Raw genomic sequence first — 24,055 nt, 5'->3', positions numbered from 1 at the left:
ACAAAATTTGCAGTTAGTATAAGGTAAAACAGTTCAGCCCAGAAACAGCAGATGCAGATATAATGCAGCAAACAATATCCACTTTCAAAACCCTCCAATATCTAGTCAAGTAAGGGAACCATCTGCCTAACACTGTGAACTGAAATACGAGTATAACAAGTCGCAAATAAGCCACCAAAAAAGATAGGCGGGAGACATATTTAGAAGAAGAAAAATAATAGATAAACACTTAAACAGCCGGTTTATATTATTAGTGGTTTGCACAATAAAGAACAACCAAGGTTAAAGAAAGATCCTCAAAACTTAAGAGATTGTGCAGTGAAAAAAAACGGAAAACAAAAAAAAAATTGCATCCTCAAAGTGAAGAGATTCTGCAGTAAAAAAATATTAAACAAGAAAACTATAATCAAAACAAGTAATATGTATACAGTGACTCTTGTTAGAATCACAGGTGCATATCCAAAAGTTTTTATTCATAGTTTACGTGAATCCGAAAGTTCATAATATTACAGTTACTTACCAGTCTTGTGTTTTTCCCAAAATAAATGGCGAACACAGGCAAACTGTAAACAAATTAGTCAATGGGGCCTAGCTACAAATGCAATATAGCAGTATTCCTTTAAAATAGAAAGTTTTTAGAAGATGAAAATCCAATCTTCGATAAAATTAATTAGCTCCAGTATTGTACCAGAAGTTTTAAAAGCGTCTAAAGGTTTATATGGGAATGACCATTACTTAAGACACCAAGGATGATTTTCCCGTTTTCAGTGCCAACTAGACATTATTTTGCATCAACAAAGTAAGTAATAATGGTTAGCTCATACCCATTCATTTCGTTGTATGACAAACAACTGCAGACTTGAGTGAGAACCTTAAACTTCATGCCCAATGCTCCCATCATCACCAACCAAACAAGGAGGCCAGGCCATAACATACGGACAGACAGAGCCACCAAAGCACCCATCAACAAGTAACTCATGCTCGATGGTCTCGAGTGAAAGGGAGATGAACCAGCAGCGGAGTGTGCCAGGATGGGTCATGCATGTCAGGGACAAGTACACGTATCTGTTGAGTAAATAGGCAATTTCTCGATTAAATTAATCCACGAGTAAATTACTAGCATGGCATTGACACAAATAAACGCATACTGATATTCAGTCAAGCAAGCACATACTACGCTAATTGCAGAAAGATCTACGTATAACGCTAGCATGGCTAAAACAAAAAACAATAGGAGCGGGATAAACGAGTTATACCCTCCAGTAGGCCATGTAGAGGCCGCGGCGTCCTCGGCGGCCTTCTTGTCGGCTTCAGCTTTCTCGGCGGCGGCACGTTCGGTGGACATGGTGATGATGAAGGCGACGTGGACGTAGAGGAAGTAGACGATCGGAAGCGAGCAGTCGCGTAATCGCTGCCCAAAAACCTATTCGCCCCTCACCCGTACAGGAACCAGAAGGGCGTGGTTTCGGAGACCTGCTCTCCCGTCGACCGTGTACGCGGCGGACGGGATGGAGTCACCGGTGGCAGCAACATCAAGGGAACGACGGTGGGCGTGCACGTGGAGCAGATGTGATTTGTTCGTGGCGGCTAGGGTTAGGAGACACCGCACACTTATATAGGCGCAGCCGCGTGGACAGACGTGGGCTCGACCCAAGTACGAGTCCGTGACAGCCCACGATCCGACGTCTCAGATCGTGGCCCAGCTGTCAGAGAACTCTCCGTTAGTGACTGGCAAAAATAGAGCTCGGCTCAATCCCGCAACCCGCGTCGTGGCGAGGCGGGCGGCGACGGAGGAGGAGTGCGCGAGGGCCTCATCTTTTCTCAAGCTATAATACCATGTAGAAGAGAAACCCTTGTAAGGAAGTCCAACTCCTCTTCCATTTTTGGGGTGGGACTAAACTTTTCACTACACCTAGTGCCATATAACCCACATGGGCGCTTAGAGATTTTTCAGAAATTGGCCTAGAGCCCATCTCAAATTTCAGCAGTATCTGGACCTCCGGTGCTCGTGCAAGGAGTTAGTGCATATAAGCAGGTACCCAAGCTCAGCCACAGTTTGCCAAACATGACTCATAAATAGTCCGGGCACTTACATAGCAACAGTTTGGACACTTGACCAAGCATGTCTTGTTAATGGACATAATTAGCTCTACAAATCTTAAACACACTACTTAGATGGGAACACTAACTAGTAGATGCACTTCAACTCAGTTGCCAAAGTACATCAGATCAGACTTCGTCGCCATTGGCGACCAACCAACAATAAACTGCACCGTGCAGAATCCAAGGTCGCAAATACCGATACTTGTGAGAGACTTTTTGGGCCTGAATTCAACAGAATCTGCATAACAAATACCTTCCTTCGAGTAGGCTTCCATAGAAACCGTGAGCATCCCCTGACGTTCCACGCAAACAACACCTCTTTGAAGGGTAACGCGACCGTCTGGATCCACTTTCAATGGTTCTTCTCCAGAGTCAAGCAGCAGAATGTCCTCATCTATGGCAGCAGTACGGGCAACCACACGACCTCTAGAATCATCAGGCCATGACCCTTCAATAATATCAGCAGAGATAATAGTTGCTACAACCGTTCTGGCAAGTAGCGCAGAGGTGATCTCTAGTGTGCAAAAATTGCCTCCCCAACGACGACAGGCAAGCTCACCATAATCTCCAAAACCATGCGCATATTCAAACCATCGCGCCATCAGTGTTTCATCTTCACACTCTGTTGTGCCCTTCACTTTTAGTTGAATTTCAAAGTCAACAGGGTCGATGAACGCAATCGGGCGACATGGGCCAGTCAACTTCAAAAATGAAGCACTCATGCTAGCCAGATGCATGTGTCCATGTTGAGCAACAGAGGCACCACCACCTTGGATAAAACTGGGGTGAATTCAGCCCTAGGGTAATGTGTGCACACTTTAATAGGTAGAGGATGCACAGTAGGCACTTTGCTAATTCATGGTTGAGATTATACACTGTTAAACAGTTGACAGAGTAGGATGTATTTATTCTATAAACATAACTCTACTTTGAATTTGAAAATGAAACAGAGTAACCGACTTAACAAGCGACCGCCCATCCCTTCTCCATCCATATGCAGGCAGCCAAAAATATTCTGAGCTTGGCCTGAGTCTACAGATGCAGGTCAAGTCTGGACGAGGGAGATGCCCTTAATATAGAAAAGATATGCAGGTGCAGATGGCAATTTATTTTAGTAACAGCAGCAAGAGAACCAAGAAGAAAAAATACCTGTTGAGTGAGAATTTGGGGCTCATCCCTTGTACAGCTGAACAGAAGGTTGCGATTGTGATCCACGGTGTCTCGAGCAGTAATGAAGCTGTTATGGCCGGTTTAGCTAGGCCCACCGGGCAATTTTAGCCCACAAGTTATCTTAGGTTAATTCTTATTCAAGTTATTTTAGGTTAATTCTTATGCAAGTTATCTAGATTATAAATATAGGCTGTAAGACTCTTTTTGGAATCAAGCAATAAGAAGAATATTATCTCTATTGCCCGGCTCCCAGAGGAGCCGGAACCCTAGCCGCCTCCGCCATCCTCCTCCTACGCGACGGCGCCCAGCCGCCGGCGCGCCCGCTCATCGCCTCGCCCTGCTCCATCCTTCCCCTACAACCTACGGAGCAGGTCCGGTAGGATCCCTGGTTCTACCAATTTGGTATCCAGAGACTTGGGTCCGATCATGTCTTCGTCAACACCATCGCCGCCGCTGCCCGTCTCCACCTCCGCGCCGATGACGTCTGCCCCGATGACCACCGCCGGGGCCCCCACGCTGTCAGGCCCGGTCACCACCGCCGGCCCCCATCACTTCCGCGCCGCCGCCAGCCGCCGTCTTCACGCCGGAACAGATGACCAGCACGCTGCAGCAGCTCGTGACGGCCGTCCAAGGGCTCCACATGCACCAATACCACCAGTACATGGCAGGCGCGTACGGCCTCCCGCCGGCTGCGCCGATCGCCACCTACGGCCACCCTGCGCAATGGCTGTTTCCGGGCGCACCCGCAGGCGGCGGGCCCCCACTGTTGCCATTCCAGACAGGGAACTCCAGCGGGCCACCACCAGTCGCCGCGGGCCTGTGGCATCTGCTGTTGGAAATATGCCCTAGAGGCAATAATAAATTGGTTATTATTATATTTCCTTGTTCATGATAATCGTTTATTATCCATGCTAGAATTGTATTGATAGGAAACTCAGATACATGTGTGGATACATAGACAACACCATGTCCCTAGTAAGCCTCTAGTTGACTAGCTCGTTGATCAATAGATGGTTACGGTTTCCTGACCATGGACATTGGATGTCGTTGATAACGGGATCACATCATTAGGAGAATGATGTGATGGACAAGACCCAATCCTAAGCCTAGCACAAGATCGTGTAGTTCGTTTGCTCAGAGCTTTTCTAATGTCAAGTATCAGTTCCTTAGACCATGAGATTGTGCAACTCCCGGATACCGTAGGAATGCTTTGGGTGCACCAAACGTCACAACGTAACTGGGTGGCTATAAAGGTGCACTACAGGTATCTCCGAAAGTGCCTGTTGGGTTGGCACGAATCGAGACTGGGATTTGTCACTCCGTGTAAATGGAGAGGTATCTCTGGGCCCACTCGGTAGGACATCATCATAATGTGCACAGTGTGACCAAGGAGTTGATCACGGGATGATGTGAGTTACGGAACAAGTAAAGAGACTTGCCGGTAACGAGATTGAACAAGGTATCGGGATACCGACGATCGAATCTCGGGCAAGTACCATACCGATTGACAAAGGGAATTGAATACGGGATTGATTGAATCCCCGACATCGTGGTTCATCCGATGAGATCATCGTGGAACATGTGGGAGCCAACATGGGTATCCAGATCCCGCTGTTGGTTATTGACCGGAGAACGTCTCGGTCATGTCTGCATGGTTCCCGAACCCGTAGGGTCTACACACTTAAGGTTCGGTGACGCTAGGGTTATAGAGATATTAGTATGCGGTAACCCGAAAGTTGTTCGGAGTCCCGGATGAGATCCCGGACGTCACGAGGAGTTTCGGAATGGTCCGGAGGTAAAGATTTATATATGGGAAGTCTTATTTTGGTCGCCGGAAAAGTTTCGCACTTTATCGGTATTGTACCGGGAGTGCCGAAAGGGGTCCGGGGGTCCACCAAGGGGGTCCACCAGCCCCGGGGGGCCACATGGGCTGTAGGGGGTGCGCCTTGGCCTATATGGGCCAAGGGCACCAGCCCCAAGAGGCCCATGCGCCAAGAGATAAGGAAAAGGGAGAGTCCTAAAGGGGGAAGGCACCTCCGAGGTGCCTTGGGGGGGAAGGACTCCCCCTTGGCCGCACCCTTCCTTGGAGGAAGGGCCAAGGCTGCGCCCCCCTCTCCCTTGGCCCTATATATAGTGGGGGGAAGGGAGGGCAGCAATACCTAAGCCCTGGCGCCTCCCTCTCCCTCCCGTGACACCTCTTCCTCCCCGCTTGCGCTTGGTGAAGCCCTGCCGGGATCCCGCTACTTCCACCACCACGCCGTCGTGCTGCTGGATCTCCATCAACCTCTCCTCCCCCCTTGCTGGATCAAGAAGGAGGAGACGTCGCTGCTCCGTACGTGTGTTGAACGCGGAGGTGCCGTACGTTCGGCGCTAGGATCATCGGTGATTTGGATCACGACGAGTACGACTCCATCAACCCCGTTCTCTTGAACACTTCCGCTCGCGATCTACAAGGGTATGTAGATGCACTCCTTCCCTCTCGTTGCTAGTAAACTCCATAGATTGATCTTGGTGATGCGTAGAAAATTTTGAATTTCTGCTACGTTCCCTAACAGTGGCATCATGAGCTAGGTCTATGCGTAGTTTCTATGCACGAGTAGAACACAAAGTAGTTGGGCGTCGATTTTGTAAATTTACTTGCCGTTACTAGTCTTATCTTGATTCGGCGGCATCGTGGGATGAAGCGGCCCGGACCGACCTTACACGTACTCTTACGTGAGACAGGTTCCACCGACTGACATGCACTAGTTACATAAGGTGGCTAGCGGGTGTCTGTCTCTCCCACTTTAGTCGGATCGGATTCGATGAAGAGGGTCCTTATGAAGGGTAAATAGAAATTGGCATATCACGTTGTGGCTTTTGCGTAGGTAAGAAACGTTCTTGCTAGAATCCCATAGCAGCCACGTAAAACTTGCAACAACAATTAGAGGACGTCTAACTTGTTTTTGCAGCATGTGCTATGTGATGTGATATGGCCAGAAGATGTGATGAATGATATATGTGATGTATGAGATTGATCATATTCTTGTAATAGGAATCACGACTTGCATGTCGATGAGTATGACAACCGGCAGGAGCCATAGGAGTTGTCTTTATTTTTTGTATGACCTGCGTGTCATTGAATAACGCCATGTAAATTACTTTACTTTATTGCTAAGCGCGTTAGCCATAGAAGTAGAAGTAATCGTTGGCGTGACAACTTCATGAAGACACAATGATGGAGATCATGATGATGGAGATCATGGTGTCATGCCGGTGACGAAGATGATCATGGTGCCCCAAAGATGGAGATCAAAGGAGCAAAATGATATTGGCCATATCATGTCACTATTTGATTGCATGTGATGTTTACCATGTTTTGCATCTTATTTGCTTAGAACGACGATAGTAAGTAAGATGATCCCTTACTAAAATTTCAAGAGATGTGTTCCCCCTAACTGTGCACCGTTGCGAAGGTTCGTTGTTTCGAAGCACCACGTGATGATCGGGTGTGATAGATTCTAACGTTCGAATACAACGGGTGTTGACGAGCCTAGCATGTACAGACATGGCCTCGGAACACATGCGAAACACTTAGGTTGACTTGACGAGCCTAGCATGTACAGACATGGCCTCGGAACACAAGAGACTGAAAGGTCGAACATGAGTCGTATAGTAGATACGATCAACATGAAGATGTTCACCGATGATGACTAGTCCGTCTCACGTGATGATCGGACACGGCCTAGTTTGACTCGGATCATGTATCACTTAGATGACTAGAGGCATGTCTATCTGAGTGGGAGTTCAATAATCAGATGAACTTAATTATCATGAACATAGTTAGAAGGTCTTTGCAAATTATGTCATAGCTTGCGCTTTAGTTCTACTGGTTAAGATATGTTCCTAGAGAAAATTTAGTTGAAAGTTGGTAGTAGCAATTATGCGGACTAGGTCCGTAAACTGAGGATTGTCCTCATTGCTGCACAGAAGGCTTATGTCCTTAATGCACCGCTCGGTGTGCTGAACCTCGGCGTCGTCTGTAGATGTTGCGGAACATCTGACATACACGTTTTGATGACTACGTGATAGTTCAGTGCGTAATGCTAACGGTTTAGAATTGTGGCACCAAAGACGGTTTTGAAACGTCGCAGAACATATGAGATGTTCCGAAGACTGAAATTGGGATTTCAGACTAGTGCCCACGTCAAGAGGTATGAGACCTCTGACAAGTTTCTTAAGCCTGCAAACTAAGGGAGAAAAGCTCAATCGTTGAGCATGTGCTCAGATTGTCTGAGTACTACAATCACTTGAATCGAGTGGGAGTTAATCTCCCAGATGAGATAGTGATGGTTCTCCATAGTCACTGCCACCAAGCTAGTAGAGCTTCGTGATGAACTATAACAAATCAGGGACAGTTATGATGATCCTTGAGCAACTCGCGATGTTTGACACCGCGAAAGTAGAAATCAAGAAGGAGCATCAATTGTTGATGGTTAGTAAAACCACTAGTTTCTAGAAGGGCAAGGGCAAAAGAGACACTTCATGAAACAGCAAATCATTTGCTGCTCTAGTGAAGAATCCCAAGGTTGAACCCAAACCCGAGACTAAGTGCTTCTGTAATGAGAGGAACGGTCACTGAAGCAGTACTACCCTAGATATTTGGTAGATGAGAAGGCAGGCAAGGTCGACAGAAGTATATTAGATATACATTATATGAATGTGTACTTTACTAGTACTCCTAGCAGCACCAGGGTATTAGATACCGGTTCGGTTGCTAAGTGTTAGTAACTCAAAATAAAAGCTGCGGAATAAATGGAGACTAGCTAAAGGTGAGATGACGATATGTGTTGGAAGTGTTTTCAAGGTTGATGTGATCAAGCATCGCATGCTCCCTATACCATCGAGATTTGGTGTTTGCGTTGAGCATGATTGGATTATGTTTATCGCAATACGGTTATTCATTTAAGGAGAAAATGGTTACTCTGTTTATTTGAATAATACCTTCAATGGTCTTGCACCTAAAATGAATCTCGATCGTAGTGATACACATGTTCGTGCCAAAAGATATAAAATAGTAATGATAGTTCCACATACTTGTGGCACTGCCATTTGAGTCATATTGGTATAGAACGCATGAAGAAGCTCCATGTAGATGGATCTTTGGACTTACTCGTTTTTGAAAAGATTAAGACATGCGAACCATGTCTATTGGTATATATATGCATGAAAGAAACTCCATGCAGATGGATCGTTTGGACTCACTTGATTTTGAATCACTTGAGACATGCAAATCATACCACATGGGCAAGATGACTGAAAGTCCTCGTTTTCAGTAAGATGGAACAAGAGAGCAACTTATTGGAAGTCACACATTTTGATGTATGCAGTCCAATGAGTGCTGCGGCATGCAGTGGATATCGTTATGTTCTTGCTTCACAGATGATTTGAGTAGATGCAGAGAATATTTACTTGATGAAACACAAGTCTGAATTATTGAAAGGTTCAAGTAATTTCAGAGTGAAGTTGGAGATCGTCGTGACAAGAGGATAAAATGTCTATGATATGATCATAGAGATATCTGAGTTACGAGTTTGGCACACAATTAAGACATTGTGGAAAGTGTTTCACAATTAACACCGCCTGGAACACCATAGTGTGATGGTGTGTCCGAACATCATAACTGCACCCTATTGGATATAGTGCATACCATGATGTTTCTTATCGAATTACCACTATCGTTTATGGGTTAGGCATTAGAGACAACCGCATTCACTTTAAAAGGGGCACCACGCAATTCCGTTGAGACGACACCGTTTAGAGAAACCTAAGTTGTCGTTTCTTAAAGGTTTGGGGCTGCGATGCTTATGTGAAAAAGTTTCAGGCTGATAAGCTCGAACCCAAAGCGGATAAATGCATCTTCATAGAATACCCAAAACAGTTGGGCATACCTCCTATTTCAGATCTGGAAGCAAAAGTAATTGCCTCTAGAAACGAGTCCTTTCTCGAGGAAAAGTTTCTCTCGAAAGAAATGAGTGGGAGGATGGTGGAGACTTGATAAGGTTATTGAACCGTCACTTCAACTAGTGTGTAGCAGGGCACAGAAAGTTGTTCCTGTGGCACCTACACCAATTGAAGTGGAAGCTTATGATAGTGATCATGAAACTTCAGATCAAGTCACTACCAAACCTCATAGGACGACGAGGATGCGTGCTACTTCAGAGTGGTACGTGATCCTGTCTTGAAAGTCATGTTGTTAGACAACAATGAACCTACGAGCTATGGAGAAGCGATGGTGGGCCCATATTCCGACAAATGGTTAGAAGCCATGAAATCCGAGATAAATGGATCTTTGAGAAGAAGACGGACATGGACGGTAATGTTACCGTCTATGAAGCTCGACTTGTGGCAAAGAGTATTTCCACAAGTTCAAGGAGTTGACTACGATGAGATTTTCCCATCCGTAGCGATGCTTAAAGTCCGTCGGAATCATGTTAGCATTAGCTGCATTTATGAAATCTGGCAGATGGATGTCAAAACAAGTTTCCTTACCAGTTTTCATAAGGAAAGGTTGTATGTGATACAATCAGAAAGGTTTTGTCGATCCTAAGGATGCTAAAAGGTATGCTAGCTCCAGCGATCCTTCCAAGGACTAGAGCAAGCATCTCGGAGTCAGAATATACGCTCTGATGGAGTGATCAAAGTTTTTGGGTTTATACAAAGTTTGTTAGAAACTTGTATTTACAATAAAGTGAGTGGGAGCGCTACAACATTTCTGATAAGTATATGTGAATGACATATTGTTGATCCGAAATGATGTAAAATTTCTGGAAAGCATAAAGGGTTGTTTGAAAGGAGTTTTTCAAAGGAAGACCTGAATAAAGCTGCTTACATATTGGGCATCAAGATCTATAGAGATAGATCAAGACACCTGATGATACTTTCAAAGAACGCACACCTTGACATGATTTTGAAAGAGTTCAAAATAGATCAGCAAAGAAGGAGTTCTTGGCTGTGTTACAAGGTGTGAGTATTGAGTAAGACTCAAGACCTGACCACAGCAGAAGATAGAGAAAGGACGAAGGTCGTCCCCTATGCTTTAGACGTAGGCTCTATAGTATGCTATGCTGTGTACCGCACATGTAGTGTCCTTGCCATGAGTTGGTCAAGAGGGTACAATAGTGATCCGGGAAAGGATCTCATGACAGCGGTCGAACTTATCCTTAGTACCTAGTGGACTAAGGATTTTTCTCGATTATGGAGGTGAAAGGGAGTTCGTCGTAAAGGGTTACGTCGATGCGAACTTTGACACTAATCCGGATGACTCTGAGTAGTAAACCGGATTCGTATAGTAGAGCAATTATTTGAAATGGCTCCAAATAGCGCGTGGTAGCATCCACAAGATGACATAGATATTCGTAAAGCACACACGGATCTGAAAGGTTCAGACCCGTCGACTAATAACCTCTCTCACAAGCATAACATGATCAAACCAGAACTCATTGAGTGTTAATCACATAGTGATGTGAACTAGATTGTTGACTCTAGTAAACTCTTTGGATGTTGGTCACATGGTGATGTGACCTATGAGTGTTAATCACATGGTGATGTGAACTAGATTATTGACTCTAGTGCAAGTGGGAGACTGTTGGAAATATGCCCTAGAGGCAATAATAAATTGGTTATTATTATATTTCCTTGTTCATGATAATCGTTTATTATCCATGCTAGAATTGTATTGATAGGAAACTCAGATACATGTGTGGATACATAGACAACACCATGTCCCTAGTAAGCCTCTAGTTGACTAGCTCGTTGATCAATAGATGGTTACGGTTTCCTGACCATGGACATTGGATGTCGTTGATAACGGGATCACATCATTAGGAGAATGATGTGATGGACAAGACCCAATCCTAAGCCTAGCACAAGATCGTGTAGTTCGTTTGCTCAGAGCTTTTCTAATGTCAAGTATCAGTTCCTTAGACCATGAGATTGTGCAAATCCCGGATACCGTAGGAATGCTTTGGGTGCACCAAACGTCACAACGTAACTGGGTGGCTATAAAGGTGCACTACAGGTATCTCCGAAAGTGTCTGTTGGGTTGGCACGAATCGAGACTGGGATTTGTCACTCCGTGTAAACGGAGAGGTATCTCTGGGCCCACTCGGTAGGACATCATCATAATGTGCACAGTGTGACCAAGGAGTTGATCACGGGATGATGTGAGTTACGGAACGAGTAAAGAGACTTGCCGGTAACGAGATTGAACAAGGTATCAGGATACCGACGATCGAATCTCGGGCAAGTACCATACCGATTGACAAAGGGAATTGAATACGGGATTGATTGAATCCCCGACATCGTGGTTCATCCGATGAGATCATCGTGGAACATGTGGGAGCCAACATGGGTATCCAGATCCCGCTGTTGGTTATTGACCGGAGAACGTCTCGGTCATGTCTGCATGGTTCCCGAACCCGTAGGGTCTACACACTTAAGGTTCGGTGACGCTAGGGTTATAGAGATATTAGTATGCGGTAACCCGAAAGTTGTTCGGAGTCCCGGATGAGATCCCGGACGTCACGAGGAGTTTCGGAATGGTCCGGAGGTAAAGATTTATATATGGGAAGTCTTATTTTGGTCGCCGGAAAAGTTTCGCACTTTATCGGTATTGTACCGGGAGTGCCGAAAGGGGTCCGGGGGTCCACCAAGGGGGTCCACCAGCCCCGGGGGGCCACATGGGCTGTAGGGGGTGCGCCTTGGCCTATATGGGCCAAGGGCACCAGCCCCAAGAGGCCCATGCGCCAAGAGATAAGGAAAAGGGAGAGTCCTAAAGGGGGAAGGCACCTCCGAGGTGCCTTGGGGGGGGGAAGGACTCCCCCTTGGCCGCACCCTTCCTTGGAGGAAGGGCCAAGGCTGCGCCCCCCTCTCCCTTGGCCCTATATATAGTGGGGGGAAGGGAGGGCAGCAATACCTAAGCCCTGGCGCCTCCCTCTCCCTCCCGTGACACCTCTTCCTCCTCGCTTGCGCTTGGTGAAGCCCTGCCGGGATCCCGCTACTTCCACCACCACGCCGTCGTGCTGCTGGATCTCCATCAACCTCTCCTCCCCCCTTGCTGGATCAAGAAGGAGGAGACGTCGCTGCTCCGTACGTGTGTTGAACGCGGAGGTGCCGTACGTTCGGCGCTAGGATCATCGGTGATTTGGATCACGACGAGTACGACTCCATCAACCCCGTTCTCTTGAACGCTTCCGCTCGCGATCTACAAGGGTATGTAGATGCACTCCTTCCCTCTCGTTGCTAGTAAACTCCATAGATTGATCTTGGTGATGCGTAGAAAATTTTGAATTTCTGCTACGTTCCCTAACATCTGCCGCCGCCACCATCGACGACGCCCCTCTGGAACCTGCAGCCGTTGCCATCCCTGACAGCCGCTGCCCCCGTCCAGCCCCCGCTGCTGCCGCTGCACCGACCGGCGCCGCCCCCGCTGATGCCGTTGCACCCACCGGCGCCGCCCCTACCCAGCTCGAGGGTACCCTCGCCGACCGGCCTCCCGATCCATCAGGTCCGGTTTCCGCCCTCCCCGTCGCCACTTCCAGCGTGGGCAGCTGGGTCTTCTCCATCGCCGGTCTACACCACAGCCCCCGAACAGCCGACTCCATTCCCGCAGTTCGTTGGGCCATCCGGTTCCGCCGGTCCCTACCCGGAGTACCCCGACCAGGGACCACCTGCCGCCCTGCTCCGCTCCTCCGAGCCAGTTCGACACGGCGCTCCGGCACAGACACCGCCGCGGTTCGCCAAGATCGACTTCGCCACCTATGACGGCACGGAGGACCCCCTCAACTGGCTCAACCAGTGCGACCAGTTCTTTCGCGGGCAGCGCACCCTCGCATCGGAGCGTACCTGGCTCGCCTCGTACCACCTCCGCGGCGCGGCACAGACCTGGTATTACGCCCTCGAGCAGGACGAGGGCGCCATGCCCCCTTGGGAGCGCTTCCGCGAGCTCTGCCTCCTTCGCTTTGGGCCTCCGGTGCGCGGGAGCCGCCTGGCGAAGCTCGTCCGCCTTCCCTTCACCTCCACGGTGCAGGACTACGCCGACCGTTTCCAGGCCCTGGCATGCCATGCGTCGGGTGTGACGGCGCAGCAGCGGGCCGACCTCTTTGTCGGTGGACTTTCGGATCACATCCGCGTGGACGTGGAGCTTCGGGGACCCCAAGATCTCCAGTCGGCCATGTACTACGCCCGCGCGTTCGAGCGCCGCGCGGTGGCCATCCAGCAGGAATCACCGTTCCGGACCGCTGGGTCGCTACCCGGGCCGGATTCCGCGCAGGGTGGGCCTGCGCAGGCTTCTGCGGCACCCCTCGCCGAGACCGCGGCGCGCCCGTTCGGCCGACTCACCTCAGCCGAGCTACTCGAGCATCGCCGCCAAGGGTTGTGCTTCACCTGCGACGAGCCCTACACGCCCGGCCATGCCTGCCCGCGACTCTTCTACCTGGAGGTTGCAGACTACATTCCGGAGGACGCCGTCGCCGCCGACCTGGTCGCCCCAGCTGTCGAGAAGGTGTTTGACGCTGGTTGATCGCCTCGAGGAGTTCCGCAAGCGCTTCCCCACCTTACAGCTCGAGGACGAGCTGTTTGTGCAGGCGGGGAGAAGTGTTATGGCCGGTTTAGCTAGGCCCACCGGGCAATCTTAGCCCACAAGTTATCTTAGGTTAATTCTTATGCAAGTTATCTAGGTTATAAATATAGGCTGTAAGACTCTTTTTGGAATCAAGCAATAAGAAGAATATTATCTCTATTGCCCGGCTCCCAGAGGAGCCGGAACCCTAGCCGCCTCTAACCCTAGCCGCCTCCGCCATCCTCCTCCTACGCGAGGAGCCGGAACCCTAGCCGCCTCTAACCCTAGCCGCCTCCGCCATCCTCCTCCTACGCGAGGAGCCGGAACCCTAGCCGCCTCTAACCCTAGCCGCCTCCGCCATCCTCCTCCTACGCGACGGCGCCCAGTCGCCGGCGCGCCCGCTCATCGCCTCGCCCTACTCCATCCTCCTCCTACAACCTACGGAGCAGGTCCGGTAGGATCCCTGGTTCTACCAGAAGCCGTATACCTCCACTGGCCACCTGATTTTCTACTGTTCATTCTCCATGACTTTGATGGAGAAGATCTGCAAGAAAGCGCAGGGGGCAGCATATGCTGGGATGGTTCCGTATGTATAAAGTATGGGAGTCACAAACGCTGCAACCAAGCAAAGGGAAAGATACAACTAATTAGCTCTTGTCATGTCTCTTAATTAAGGCCAGAAATATAAAACTGGCCAAAAAAAGATCTCCTTTCTAGTTTATTACTAAGTACTTCCTCTGTCCAGAATTAGTTGACGCTCAAATGGATGTATCTAGTACTGAAATACATCTGTTTGAGCGTCAACTAATTCCGGACAGAGGGAGTAGAAAACAAAAATCAAGGTACGCACAAGCAAGCTACAGGTAAGGAACAATGTTGCTATGTAAGTGTCCAGACTATTTACGAGTCATGTTTGGCAAACTGTGGCTGAGCTTGGGTACCTGCTTATATACACTAACTCCTTGCAAGTTTATTGGTCGTTTCACAGCGATTTATATGCGTAAGAGCATCTCTAGCCGATCCTCAGAAACCGCATAACTACTCAACTTTTTTGTTTTGAGGTGTTAAACCGGACCTAGCCGAACCCTTATCCAGTTTAAGTCCACAAATATTATAAGCACCGCATCGGCTGGCGCTTATATTTGAGAGGACACAACCGAGTCTCGGGGCATAGTCGGGTATGTCAAAATCGAAATCACATGCTTGGAAGGGAAAACTGGTTGTGATCAGCCATGTTTGAGAGAGGGAAATGAGGGAGGTGGGCAGCCCTATTTATAGCAAAATTTTGGCAAATTTCCAACCAATTTACCCCTCCAACGGCTAAAAATTTGAAATTTTGCAAAACAAGAGAGGCTAAAACGGGCCGCTCCCCCACGCGTGCCTAACGGGACTTTCCCGCCTGGTCCGACACCCTAATAAATGTGTCGAGCCAACACGAGGGCCTCGCCTAGGCGCCCAAGCATGGTCCCAGGCGTGCCGTGGGCCAGGCACGATCCGTGTGCCAGGCCAGGCATCCCACGGGCCACAAACGCGTGCTCCCACCTAGGCTCGTGAGGCATGGGCCTGTTGCCTAGGTTTGGTTGCAATGGACCTCAGACTGCGGCAGGTGGTCCTATTTCGTGCTAATTGTGTCACGGTCGCCTTTTGCATAGGCAGCGACCGACTGGGCCAGCCCATCAACGATGCACAGGGCATGCTGGTTTTTTCTGTTTTTCTTTCTTTACTACTTTTTAGGGGTTTGTGTTTCTAAGTCTTTCTTATTACTTACTTTATATTTTTTTGTTTCTTTTTCGTTTTTTATTTTTCAAATTTTTTTCCCATGTTTCTAAAATGTTTGAAACTTCAAACAATGTCCCAAAATTAAAAAACAAATTGCAACTCCAGAAAGTTTGTATTTCAAATTATGTTTGGAATTTCAACAAATGATTTGTATTTTCCAAAAAAATCATAAATTCCAAAAACATGTGGTTCCAAAAATTATTCAGAAATTCAAAGTTTATTACCATTTCCTAAGAAGCAAACATTTCATGAAATAATGAATACTTTTGAAAAATAAAAAGTTTCTTTTTGAAATTATATTTTTTGTAAAACACAAACAATTCTATGAGCATGATCATTTTTTGGAAATTCCAGAATATTTTCCAAAACAGGATTATTTTAAATCTGAACATTTTTTAAATGCAATTTTTACTTCCCAAATTTTATTTCTAATTTAAGAACAAATTATTTTAAAATGGGGAACTATTTTTTGATTTTAAAGAATGGATTTTTTTGAAAAATGAAAAGTATTTAAAATTTCCCAACGTTTTGCGAAAACGACATTTTGGGATTTTTGCAAAAATGGATTTTTTGAAATTTCTGAACAGAAGGAATATAAACTTGAACAAGAAAAAACAAAAATGGAAAGGAAAATAAACATAAAAGGGAAAAATAAAAATAGAGAAGTAGAATAAAATAAATAACCGGTAAAGAAAGCAAACAAAAAAGGCTTCAGGAACCTTCTAGAAAGTTTCTAAAACCGATAGAAACCAGGGTTGGAACCTTCAAATCGTAACCAGCCTACTGGTTAAATGGGTCGGCCCAACCAATTTTTTGCCTACAACCAGCTTCACTCCCCATTTACTACTCCATGGAGTTTATCGCTGCACCAACTCCGGGAGCGGAGCTGAGGAGCGGAGAGGATCCAAACACGCCCTAAATACTTAACTGCAAAGGTGTTGTGCACGTGGTGATGGGAGAGCTTCGTGGGATCGGATACTCGGACGGGTGTGTGTCGCAAGTCGATCACGTGGCAACCATTCAGCATACACGGACCAAAAGTCTTATTTCTATATAGTTCGATCATATTCAAAAATGCCTTTTGGAGGCCAAGCTCCATGGAGGCCTCCAAAAGCATTTTTCAAATTTCATCAAAATTCATATTTATAGATTTTAGAAAATTATGAAAAAATACACATATGCATGAATGCATAATGTATATATGTGTAAATTTTCATGACAAAAGACGTTGAAACAAGGGTCATGCAAAAAAGACAAATATGAGGATTTTAAACACATGATACTATTCATCCTCAAAGTCAATGAATTTCTCTTTTTTGCATAAGTCACATTTCAAGGTATTTCATCTTGAGTTTTTACACACATATACACTTCATCTTTGTGACTTTGTATACTTGCATATTTTTTCAGATTCTTTTGAAATCGAAAATATTAAATTTTTGTTTTTTCAAAAATAAAGGGTTCCATGGAGCTTGGCCTCCTAAACGCCTCACTCGATCATATTTGCTTTCGTACGAAGCAAATTTAACTGTGTTGTGCTCTTTGTAGAGGCATTGATTTGCTTCCGCGAGAAGCACAACCTAGCTCTATTTCTCGTGAAAGCACAACCTAGCTTTTGCTTCTCGTGAAAGCACATATTTGCTTCCACGTGAAGCACGGACCGCACTTGCATCAGAAGCACAACTTGCGTCTCCACGAAAAGCGCAACATTTGCTTTCATGAGAAGCAGAAAAATTCTTCTCATGAAGGCACAAATTTGTTTTCGCCAGAATCACATACCGACCTTTCATAGGAAAAATAGCATGTGCCTCCACTAGAAGTACATTTGTGCTTCTCAAAAAGGAAAAAACGCAATTGTGCTTTCATGAAAAGGGAAAAACATAACATCTACTTCCGCAAAAAACACATATTTGCTTTGCGAGCACAATCTGTGCTTCCAAAAAAGCGGCTTCCTTTTGTACTTTTCTATATTCATTTTTCTGGTTACTGACTTTTATTTTTCTGATTTTACATGAAAAAATATTTGAAGATCTGAACGTGATTCAACAGTGGAAATGGTTCAGTATTTGGACTCATGGTTTCTGAGAAAAAATATTTTAAATAAACTTCTAGGTTACGGGGAGCGGCGCATATGCATGCGTCATTTTGTCAACACCTGAAGGTGGAGAGAGATCTTTGCAAGGGATAACCCTTAACTAGTGTTTTCACCTTTTTTTAGGGAACTTTTTTATTTCACCTTAATAGACGTTGAAGGGTGAGGAAGATTTCTGGTCCAAAGACTACTTTGGTTGTCCGAAATCACTAATTTTTTTTTGAGGGGGCCGAAATCACTAATTGAAGAGTAGTCCTTCCAATCACTTCCACCTCCCCATTTTGCGACAAGTGGCGTGCTGCATGTGCGTCACTTGTCGCAACCTGGGAGTTTTCCTACTTTCCGTAGATCCGTTTATTCAAAACAATTTATCTCTTAAATCGTGTGTCCAAATCTTGAACCGTTTTCACCGTTAGATTCCTCGTGTCGAGATATTCAAAACTAGATCCTATGTTGATAGGTTTTGACGCACTTTTTTTTCACGAAAAAATCGGTCGAAAAAACCATACCGAGAGCACTTTTTTTCCTTTCCGAAAGCCATTTTCGAGAGGCACGCGGAAGCAAAACCGTGCCTATCGCGGAAGGAAATAAAGAAGAGAAAACACGTTTTTTTGTTTCCGAGAGGCACGGCTCGCGGAAGCAAAACCATGCCTCTCGCAGAAGCAAAATCCTTGCCTCTTGCGAAAAAGGGAAAAAAAGAAAATGTGTCTTTTCACGTAATATTTTTATATTCAAAATCTAAGGAAGACCGGTGAAAAACCGAAAAGCCAAAAATCTATCTAAAAAGCCGAAAATGCATGCCGAAAAAAATAAAACCCAGAGAAAGCGTCCTGAATGCGACATGCGGCGGCGGTTGAGAGAGCGCCACCCATCCCCCAAGTGACCCTTGGGGAGGCTGGGAACAGGCGCTCTCTAGTTAGTTCGTTTTTTTGTAGCCGTGGTTGTCTGGTCCAGAGGCCTGTGTGGTTATTTGGGCTGCACACGGGCAAAACCTTCGGCCCAACTCCACATCCGTCAGGAGGCTAGGTCGGGGGCCCATCTCCACCAGTCCCCGTGTTTCCTCTTCCTCCGGCCCCTGTCGCCTCTCGTGCAAGCACCGCACCGCACCGCACCGGCTCTCATCCCGTCGCCCCGTCGCCGACGCGTCCTGCCGCCGGCGCCCGACCGATTCGCCGATCCGCGCGCCGCCCGAATGGAGCCGGCGGAGGCGGAGGCGGGAGGCGGCATCGCCGCCGCGAGGAGCAGCCCGGCCGCCGTGCAGGCCACCAACGACGACGCCGCGGCGAGCAAGCTGTAACGCCCCCCCCCCCCCCCCCCCCCCCCCCCCCCCTTCCTTCCTTCCCCACCCCGCCGCGTCGCTCCGCCTCATTTTCCACTGCTTTCCAGCACGCGTGTGCGTTCTCCGTTGCTGTAGTAGCGGCTGTGATTTGTAGGAACGAGCTCGACTAGCTCGTCGGATGCTCAGCTCGTGTGCTTGCGCGCTTTCCGTCGCGGCAGATCGAGGCCACGGGAGCGTTTCAGCCAGGGTTTGCTTCGTGCGCCATGCTGTTTCGTCTAGCTGGCCAGTCCTAGTTCCATATGAAATCTGCTCTTAGCTTATCTGTTCTCCCATTCCCCTTTTGGCCGGCCCCTTTCTGCAAGGGATTATACAGTGAGACAGAAATGTGACTGTATAACTAAACTCTATTTGTGCTATGGATCGTTCTTAATCGAGTCAATTGACGGCCTGAATTGCGGTTAGCAGATAATAGACACTTCGTAGTTAAGTTAAGTGCTTGAGGTGCAGAGCAGACTTGGGGGGCTGACTTATATATGTTACCCATGTGACATGATCATCTTGATTTGCAGGTCCTGTGTTACCAAAGGGTACATGAAGGATGATTACGTGCACCATTTTGTTAGGCGGACAACAAAAAGGGCTCCAATAATCAATCGTGGTGCGTAGTGCCTCTATATATTTCTAATATGGTTCTCTGAATTTAAGTCATGTTAAGGTTCTAATCATGTTAAGGTTCTAATTTCTTTATCTTCAAATGACTTCGCAAAGGCTACTATGCCCGCTGGTCTGTTCTTAGGAAACTTATGCTCCAGTTCCTCAATGCTGGGAGTGGCAGTGATGATCAGAAGAGGAAACAGATATTATCTCTTGGCGCTGGCTTTGACACGACATTTTTCCAGTTGCAGGTTAGTATCCTAACTCCATGTTTCATGTATTTCACGAGTTGCTGCTTACTACCCATTTCCTGGCCCATTTAATATGCATCACAAAACATTTAAGCTAAACCTAAATCCGCTGTGTCCTTCATCTTCATTGTCATTAACTAGCTGACTGCGTTCCAGTATTCATGTGGATGAACTATTTTCTGTTTTGGTTGGAGGAAGCGATGAAGGTCAAACTACATAAATTGAGATGGTGCTTTTATAGTATTGATTTACCCATTTCTATTTCTGCCTTGTATTTTTATTGTAGGATGAAGGGCTTGCTCCATACCTTTATGTAGAGCTGGATTTTCAGGAGGTATGGATTTGTTTTTTGCTTTATGTATTCAAGTGTATCTTACTACTCCACACAGTATCATTTCTGTGTAAATTTTTTACTATGCTCGTTAATATATTGTATCTTCCTTCTGAACACCAGCTTCTTATCTTTGTACAAGCAAGTAATTTCTGACAACTTCTGATGTTTTGCAGGTAACCAGCAAAAAGGCTGCCATCATCAACCACTATAATGACATGAAAGAAAAATTAGGACCTGATGCTTCTATTTCAATAGGTAGTTCTCTCATTACTCTAATTGTTTTCTACTGCCTGCCTAGCCCTATGTGCATCTAAGAGCATTCAATTTGCCACAATTTCTGTGTCATGTGTTTGGTTCTGGTCATGGTTGTGGCTGGCTACTCATATGGTTCATGTGTCACCGACACAATCATTTACCAACCTTTTCCATACGTGTGGCTTCAATTTTGTTTGTCACATTCTACACACTGCTTGGGCTTACCTGTGGCACATTAATCTTGAACCAAACATGTTCTAAACTTGTCCACTCATGCCACCACAATTCCTTTTTTTGCATATCTTGTGCACATGTTATCTTGGTTGATGTATCTTTTCCAGAAATATAATATTGTTAACAACAAGCAAGAATGATTTTTGTTTTGTTTTGTAGTCACTACCAAATTTGACAGCTTTAATTTTTTGGTTTATTTATCCAGGTTTCTTTCAAATTAGGCACTCCCATTGGTTATAACATGACGTGTGTTGGCTTATAGTGAGTTAGATTTATGGTAGGAAGCATGGCCTGTTGGTTATTGTAGGAGAAAGTTTATGTTATACTTCCATCTTTCATTCTGTCTGGAAGAAAATTTCCCTTTGTTAGAACTTGAGCAGAAAATGTATCAGTCTTAGTTCTAACAATTGTAAGTTGAACTGTTGAAGTGATCATTCCTTGTCACTGAATTTGGTATTTCTCCATTCTCCATGTGCCTGCACAATAATTGACAGTAGCCAAATATTTCAGAAAAAGGTGAAGTGACAAGTACAAATTACAAGCTATTTTCTGCTGATATTCGTGATATACCGAAGCTAGACGCAGTTATTCGCATGGCTGAAATGGACCCAAGGTATGTTATATGCATCCTATGTTCTCTTCATTTTTTTAGTCCCTTTATGCTGTACAAAGTGGCCACGTTCTGTTAGCTTAATCAAATTTTCTACCCTACATGATGCTCACATGTTATAACTAAATTTTACGTCATGTTTATATTAACGCACAATCGTAATGTCACATCAACTGAAAAATAGGATTTTCTATCGTCGTTATTGAACATATCTTGGTTCACTTTTGGATTAGTTTGGATGAGAATCTATTTTATCTGCTAATGATAATTTGATTGGCTTGAAGTTATGCTGCAGAGTTATTTCCATTGTTGACTTGAATCACAAGCCAGCTTTTCAAGCTTTTGATAAATCTTTCTGTTGTCATCAGCTTGCCGACCTTTATAATTGCAGAGTGTGTTCTAATTTACTTAGATCCAACTTCAACCGATGCAATTGTTAGTTGGGCATCCGAAAAGTTCTCCAGTGCAATTTTTTTCTTATATGAGCAGGTTGAACAATTCTCTCATTGATGTACTCTTTTGCACCCTTATATTTGTTAGCTTTTGGCACTGTTGACTCCTACGTTGATGCAGATCCATCCAGATGATGCATTTGGGGAGCAAATGATTAGGAATCTTGAGGTACCTTTTTACCTGTGTTTCGCACTTTCACTGTGGTGCATGAACCATTTGTCTTGAGGAATGGTTGAAAATTTTGGTATATTGTTTTATGTAGGAAATATATGCTTGAATACCATTTCTATTTCTATGATAAAGTTCAGCTAATTTGACGACAACAAAGAAATAGCTTGAGTTCAGTTATGTGTTTCCGGTGATCAAGAGACCTCCTTTTTGTTAATAAGAGGAACATGTATCTTATAATAAAAAATATCATATCGGTTAATTAATATCTTGACACTCAACGAGGTCTGCAACTGAGTGTGGAAGTTGTCAGGTAGATTATTTAGGGATCTCACTTGAACAAATGTAAGTTGCGGCCTTTGCTGTGATTCATTCACCACAACCTATGTAATGGCTATTAAATCGTTTTAAAACTATGGAAAGATTGGTGGTAGCTGTATGGCAATTAAAGGAGAGAGCATATGGTGTTATTGTATCCATAACTGAAGAGTGAGAAGGCAAACTAAAATTGCAACATGATGGGAACTGTTCGGTTTAAAGTCAATTCCCATGTTGAGTGTGCGATCAAATATATGAATCTATTTGTTTTAGTATCTCAATTGACCGAGTACATCTTACTCGTATGAATGAAAATAGATGGTGCTCTTGCATCTTAATCAAATGTATACCTTCCATCACTGAGGTATCTGCCACTTCATCTGTAGCACTGATTCATAACTTAACACTTCCTGTTGTGCTACTAATGCAGAGTAGAGGGTGCCCTCTCCTTGGCATAAATGCTACACCAACCTTAGGTCACAAGGAAAAACTTTTTCTCGATCATGGATGGAAGGTATACATTTGATTAACACTGAAACTACAATATAGAAATTCTTTTCTGGAATCTTAGGTTTGATTTTTCAGAGAGCTGTTGCAAGGGATATGCTGAAAATATACAATGATTTCATCGACAGTGGAGAAAGGCGTAGGTAATGTTTCTGATAGTCTCTGAAAAATAAATTTTATCACTCCATAGTGTTTACAATATGATACTGACAAAAGGGGTTAAGTTCCGGTTTATGTGACTTTGCATGTATTTGGTTTTGTTGCCGCCGTAACTCACGGAACTGAATGGTTGCAGGATTGAGCGGCTAGAATTGTTTGATGAGTTTGAGGAGTGGCATATGATGCAGGTAATTTACCATCAGTCGAGGAATCCTGTTTCCCATACAAATATCGTTGCTAATGTATGTGCTTTTCTGATCTCTGGTGCATTACATTATCTGTTTCCAGGAACACTATTGTGTTGCATATGGGATAAATGATGCTGAGGTTAGCTTTTCACTCTTTCAGCAATCAACTGTTCTACCTAAAGTAGAAAATGCCCACAGGCATATTTGTGGATGTTGGAATATATATGTTCTATACGATCCGCTGTTGCAAGGCTCGAAACACATTCGAGAGGACTAACAGGCTCCGTCTTCAACTTTCAGGGGATATTCGATGATTTCGGGTTCAAGGAGTAGCACTCCTCCGCTTTAGCAGCAGGCAGGCATCAGAACCATGGGTACCCAAGACGGTTATTCGAACCGGCGAAGCCCCACAGAAACTTGTAGTACTTGGACCGCGATATCTTTTTCAGTTTACAAGGAATCATGGCTGTAACATAACATTGTACATATTATGTCCGCAAGCGCGTGAACTTTTTTTCGTCCTTTGTTGTGATGAAGCCCGTGATCGAACTTAGTGGCACGCCTTGCTTGATAATCTGTTTAATGGCTGTTGTCAGTAGCTGGATGCTGTTGTTAGTCTGATTATTATGTGATACGATGACATATGATGTGTGGCATGTGCTTGGTTCTCCTTGCCTGGATGATCAGAATCTAGTGGAGGAGATATATAGTTTGGTTCTACGGGACTGCGAATCAAGGACATGCTACGAGCATTTCCCTCCTTTTCCTTTTCCGAACCTGAAAAAATTGGATTCCGTTCCTCGACATGCGCAGCGGTATCGCGGTCGCGAAACAAGTTTGGTTGGAAGAGAGAAAATTTGAACCACTTGCTGTAAATCGGTCTCAATTTGGGTGGATACAC

The 24,055-nt window shown here is 45.5% G+C and overlaps 1 protein-coding gene across 2 annotated transcripts; it reads left to right on the top strand.

Moving 5' to 3' along the window:
• Positions 1-18,786: 18,786 nt before the first annotated feature.
• LOC109786856 (leucine carboxyl methyltransferase 1 homolog) lies at positions 18,787-23,810 on the top strand. 2 transcript variants are annotated; one of them, XM_045231078.2, is made up of 13 exons: positions 18,803-19,037; positions 19,593-19,681; positions 19,792-19,928; positions 20,215-20,262; positions 20,436-20,517; positions 21,262-21,364; positions 21,730-21,850; positions 21,935-21,982; positions 22,731-22,814; positions 22,886-22,950; positions 23,103-23,154; positions 23,255-23,293; positions 23,455-23,810. In XM_045231078.2, exons 1-13 carry the CDS (start codon positions 18,937-18,939, stop codon positions 23,485-23,487), a joined length of 1,002 nt encoding a protein of 333 aa, XP_045087013.1. In that variant the 5' UTR covers positions 18,803-18,936; the 3' UTR covers positions 23,488-23,810. The 2 variants fall into 2 exon arrangements, with proteins under 2 accessions (XP_045087014.1, XP_045087013.1); XM_045231079.2 differs by lacking the exon at positions 22,731-22,814 and having other exon boundaries at positions 18,787-19,037.
• Positions 23,811-24,055: the final 245 nt, after the last annotated feature.

The sequence above is a fragment of the Aegilops tauschii genome, chromosome 7 (genome assembly GCF_002575655.3).
Source record: "Aegilops tauschii subsp. strangulata cultivar AL8/78 chromosome 7, Aet v6.0, whole genome shotgun sequence".
Classification (NCBI taxonomy): domain Eukaryota; kingdom Viridiplantae; phylum Streptophyta; class Magnoliopsida; order Poales; family Poaceae; genus Aegilops; species Aegilops tauschii.
Note: the sequence above shows the minus strand (reverse complement) of the source record. Positions and strands in the feature narration are given on the sequence as shown.

Coding starts and splice junctions, on each gene's coding strand:
- LOC109786856 (XM_045231078.2), top strand. CDS start 18,937: ATGGAGCCGGCGGAGGCGGAGGCGGGAGGCGGCATCGCCGCCGCGAGG. Junction 21,983..22,730: donor AAATGATTAGGAATCTTGAG/GTACCTTTTTAC, acceptor CTACTAATGCAG/AGTAGAGGGTGCCCTCTCCT. Junction 22,815..22,885: donor TTCTCGATCATGGATGGAAG/GTATACATTTGA, acceptor TTGATTTTTCAG/AGAGCTGTTGCAAGGGATAT.